Source organism: Lepus europaeus, chromosome 7, assembly GCF_033115175.1.
Source record: "Lepus europaeus isolate LE1 chromosome 7, mLepTim1.pri, whole genome shotgun sequence".
NCBI classification, from domain to species: domain Eukaryota; kingdom Metazoa; phylum Chordata; class Mammalia; order Lagomorpha; family Leporidae; genus Lepus; species Lepus europaeus.
In genome coordinates, this window is record NC_084833.1 from 16,720,998 (window position 1) to 16,726,350 (window position 5,353).

At 36.9% G+C, this 5,353-nt stretch overlaps 1 protein-coding gene across 1 annotated transcript; it reads right to left on the minus strand.

The window, feature by feature from the left end:
* Nucleotides 1-283: 283 nt before the first annotated feature.
* On the minus strand, nucleotides 284-1,192 carry LOC133764322 (olfactory receptor 4C12-like). The gene has a single exon (XM_062197991.1). It carries the CDS (start codon nucleotides 1,190-1,192, stop codon nucleotides 284-286), a length of 909 nt encoding a protein of 302 aa, XP_062053975.1.
* Nucleotides 1,193-5,353: the final 4,161 nt, after the last annotated feature.

A 5,353-nucleotide genomic window follows, 5' to 3' on the forward strand; every position in this document is an offset into this window, starting at 1 on the left:
GGAAATGGAACAGCCAGGACTCGAACTGGTGCCCATATGGGATGCCAGTGAGGCAGTTTGGGGCTTTAACCCACTGTGCCACAGCACCAGCCCCAGGATTTTTTTTTTTAATGATAAATAATGTAGTTCCCAAGCCTTACTTCAAAGGGTTTATGTTGCAGTGTTAACATACTTTTCCATATACTGTTTTCTTAGCCCATAATCTTAGGCATTATATTCTTTTCTCTTCACATTTTGAAGGATTTACGATTTTTATAGTTTTTAATTACTTCTTCATTGTAAATCACCTTTTGGCCCAGATCTTCTTCATAGCATTTTTCACCTCTGCATTTCTGAGAGTATAGATTAAAGGGTTTAACATAGGAGTTATCATGGTATAAAACACAGCCACAGCTTTGTCGATGGAGAAGGTGGTCACTGGGCGCAGGTATACAAATATGCAGGGAACAAAGAATAAGATGACCACGGTGATGTGAGAGACACAGGTGGAGAGGGCTTTGCGTCTTCCCTCCAAGCTGTGAGATTTCAGAGTATATAGGATGACCACGTAAGAGGCTATCAAGAGGAGAAAGTTCAACAGACAGATGAACCCACTGTTGGCAGCTACAAAGAGACCAAGGGTATGGGTGTCCATGCAGACGAGTTTCAGTAAAGGGTTCAAGTCACACATGAAATGGTCTATGACGTTGGGACCACAAAAGGGTAGCCAGACTGTGAAAAGGATCTGAATGGTTGCATGGAAGACACCTCCAGCCCAGGTCACTGCCACAAGGAGGCTGCACACCTGTCGGTTCATGATATTCATGTAGTGCAAGGGCTTACAGATGGCCACATAGCGATCATAGGCCATCACTGTGAGAAGGATGATCTCAGCAGCACCAAAGAGATGTTCAGCAAAGACCTGAGCCAGGCAGCCTTGAAAGGAGATGGTTTTTCTCTCAGCAAGAGCGTCAGCTAGCATTTTAGGGGTCATGGATGAAGAACAGCAGCCATCTATAAGCGATAAGTAAGACAGAAAGAAGTACATGGGGGATTCAAGGGCTTTGCTGCTGCTGATGGTGATCATGATGAGTAGGTTGCCTACCAAGGTGACCAGGTAGACAATTAAAAACACAGCAAATGACAATTTCTGAAGCTCCATATTTTGGGTCAAGCCCAGAAGGATGAACTCGGATACATTGTGCATCCTCATGATCAATTCAGCACAAATGACCTTAGACTACTCTGAAAAACAAAAACATAACCATCTGTAACAAACAGACTTTCACTTAGCAAAGAAATAAATCCATGTCTTTCTTATTTGAATAGTTTTACAGGAAGCAAAACAAGCACAACACCATACCAACAGCTTTATTTTGTGTATTTTACAGGTGACAATGTAGATGGTATCTCTTTGTTCTTAATTTCCTGATTTTTAAAAATCTTCTACAGTAAAAAAAAAAAGGGTGTAATTTCTTTTTTGTTGTTGTTGTGTTTTTTTGGACAGGCAGAGTGGACAGTGAGAGAGAGAGAGAGACAGAGAGAAAGGTCTTCCTTTACCGTTCGTTTACCCTCCAATGGCTGCCGCGGCCAGCACACTGCGGCCAGCGCACTGCGCTGATCCGAAGGCAGGAGACAGGTGCTTCTCCTGGTTTCCCATACGGTGCAGGGTCGAAGCACTTGGGCCATCCTCCACTGCACTCCCGGGCCACAGCAGAGAGCTGGCCTGGAAGAGGGGCAACCGGGACAGAATCCGGTGCCCAGACCAGGACTAGAACCCGGTATGCAGGCGCCACAGGCGGAGGATTAGCCTAGTGAGCCACGGCACCGGCCCAAAAGTGTGTAATTTCTCAACTGAAAAGAGAAAATACCATTCATCAAATTTTAAAAGTCAATCTTCCCTGTGGCCATATATATATAACATATTTAGAAATATAAATATGTATATTTCATCTTCAAATAGGTACTTGGTACACTGCCCAGAGAAAAATAAAAATTGTTCTGGTAATTTTAGCTCATACAAAAAAGGACCCAAAGTCAGAGCCATGCTCTTTGCTACTTTGCCTGGAAGTTTCTCAGTTTCCCCAGTACCTAAAATTGTGCTACCATCTCCTCCCATCCTCAGAGGTTGTGATAAATTTCCATTATAGCACTGGCCACATAGTTCCATGCTCATCTTTCTATGATATTGTTCCTTGAGAGCAAAAATCATGCTTTAATACAACTATAGTCTTCTTTATTTTTGTATCCCCAGCAGTAGCCAAAATATTAATACCGATAAAAATATTTACTGAGAAAAGTAAAAAATCTGAAGGTATTTCAAAAAGTTCATGGATGAAACGGAAGTAAAAGATAAATTTATTTTGATGTAAAATATGCATGCATAATTCTTAATAATGTTTTTCATAAACCTTTAAATACCTTTTTTATAACATCAATTTATGTTAATTCTCTGTGTTTTCATCTTTTTATCTGTCAAAATTACCTATAGTTAAGGTTAATGTGAAGATTAAAATTATTTCTGACTATTAATCTTATTATCTAATGTCACTGTTCTAAAGGAAATACTATTAAAGAAAATTTTTAAATTATCTCTAAATACCAACAAAGGACAAGGAATCTGAAAACTTAAGCTGACCAAATGAAGAGAATATGGGAAACAAAAAAATGTCAAAAATGAAGGTTATCAGATTTTTTCAAAAAAGAAAATAAAATCATCCTTTACATAAAGAATTTTTTATTGTTTATTTTACTTTCTTATTTGTTGGAGCTATTATCTATTTATTTCCATGTGCATTTCCTTAAATACAATTTATACAAAATTTACTCCTTCCAAATATGCTTCATAAGACTAAGTGTGGAGATTTCCAGGAAGTATTAAACAAGTTCACTATTTACATAAATGCTTGTAAATTCATTTTTGTATCTGTTGTGGTTGCCAATGTTATAAATTACAAAACATTTAGAGAGAACCTAAGAAAGGTTTTTGCATGTGAAGAGATGAGATAAAGAAGAAGAGATTAGAAGAGAAGAAAGGAAATGAGAGGAAAATGGATGAAGAAAAATGGTGAAACAAAGAAAGAAGGAGAGGAAAAAAGTGAAGAGGAAAAAGAAAGACAAAGTCATCTAAGGAAGATTTATCTTTTTCTCAAGAGACAAACAATTCATAAGCTTTACTTTTTAGGAAGGCTGATTTTTAAGTAAATGTGTTATATTATGTCAAACTTATGTTGCACTTGAAATCCAAAATTTTTATCAAACTTATGGGCTGATTGTGGCCCTTGGAATTAAGATCAGAGTAAAATACAAGTAAATGTCATAGATTGCCCTTACCTTCAAACTGGTAAGAAAAAAGCTCTATTTTTGAAGATTATAAATGAATGACATACCAGCTATTTCGTTGTAGACTCGACAACAGTTAAAATGATTGTTAAAATTTTCTTCAACGCAAATCGTGTGCAACTAAAGTAGAAAGAATGTTAATTTACTCTAAATTCATTATATAAAAAAAAGTTTATAGGAAAGAAAAATCTGAGTTAAAAATCGAAAGGACGAAAACCATGCTTCTACTGCCCAGAGCTTGACTCATCCTGCAAGTCTAAGACTTTTAAACCTGGTCAGAAATTATTCGCAGAATAAGCAATCCTAAGATAGTAGACCTACTCTCTTTATTTCAGTGGAATTTGGACTTTGGATAGTGGACTAAATTCAGTTCTAACTCATTCCCATGTCTATGGAATTTTTATAAAGATAGCCTGATAGCGTTGGTATGGGCCCTAAGACCTGGGTAGCAAATCCAACTATCAAACACAAGCTGCTAATAAAGGTCACCTGGCTTGAAAACAACCTGAAGCGAATTCTTCCAAGCATTTTTAGAGCATCAATGCTCAGACCACAGCCACAAAATTTTTGTCCTTAAGACTCCAGCTTCTTTCTCTCTAAATATCAGTAAAGACTCATGTCTAGTCCCAGCATATGCAAAGCAGAAGCATTACCTTTGAGATTGGCTCCACCTGGAAATCCTCACAGTTCTGATTTCTCAACTCCTTTAGCTGCCACAGCAGAGGAACACTAGTTTTATATAAATGGGTGACATTCTTTGAACTGTTTCCTCAAGGGAGGAATTACAGTCAGGAGTTTTGGCCAAAATGTCAACTAAACACTTATCTCCTCCTACTACTATGCACCTATTGATGAATAACATTTAAAAAACTTACAGCTTGTCTTTTTTATATTTATCTGCAACAAATAAAGTTAGATCTAACTGTTATCACAAAAGATAACTGAAACGCAGATCATATTAAATAAATTAAATCATTATCAAGTTGGTTCTATCCTGATGAAACAGCAAAATGTCAAAGAATAAAAATACTTGTAGGGACACTTGCAGTATAGCAACATAGTTTAAGAACTTTAGAAACTGAAAATTGTCTTGTTCAGTGATTAGAGCATTGAGTGTTATAAACTTCCCTGATTTTATATGTGCTACATTCCTGACATTGTTATTATTAAGATATGCACTCATGAAATTCCAATCTCTTATATACTCAATTAAATCTGATTTGAGGGAGTAAGCATTTAACCTAGTAGTTAACATGTCCTCATCTTATGTTGGGGTACTTGGGTTCAATTTCTAGGTCTGGCTTCTGATTCTAGTTCCCTATCAATGCAAATGCTGGGAGGCACCAGTGATGGGTCAAATGATTGAGTTCCTGCCAACCTCATTGGGAGACATGAATTGTGTTCCCAGTTCCCACTCTCGCCTCACTGAGGCCTTTGGGAAATAAACCAGCCAACAGTGCATAACCAAACCCAAAATTAGTGGGAGAAAAGTAATCATTAAAATTAGACAAGAAATAAAAAACATGAAACAAAAAGGACAAAAAAGATCAGTAAAATGAAGAGCCAGTTTTTTTGAAAAACTAAACAAAATTGATACACCATTAGCCCAACTAACCAAAACAAAAATAAAGATAGAAGACCCAAAATAATACAACCAGAGATAAAAAATGAGATGTCATAAGAGATAATACTGAAATAAAAGAATTATCAGGAATTATTACAAACAGCTATAAGCCCAAAAATTATAAAATCTAGAAAAAATGGATAGATTCATGGACACATACAACCTATCAAAACTGAGTCATGAAAACAAAAAACCTAAATAGACCAATAACCAAGACAGAGTTGGAATCAGTAATACTCTCCCAACAAAGAAAATCCCAGAACTGGATAGCTTCACTGCTGAACTCTACTAAACTTTTAAAGAACTAATTCCAGGGGCCAGCACTGTGGTGTAATAGGCTAAGCCTCTGCCTGCAGCACTGGTATCCATATGGGCAACCGTTTGTGACCCAGCTGCTTCTCTCCCAAT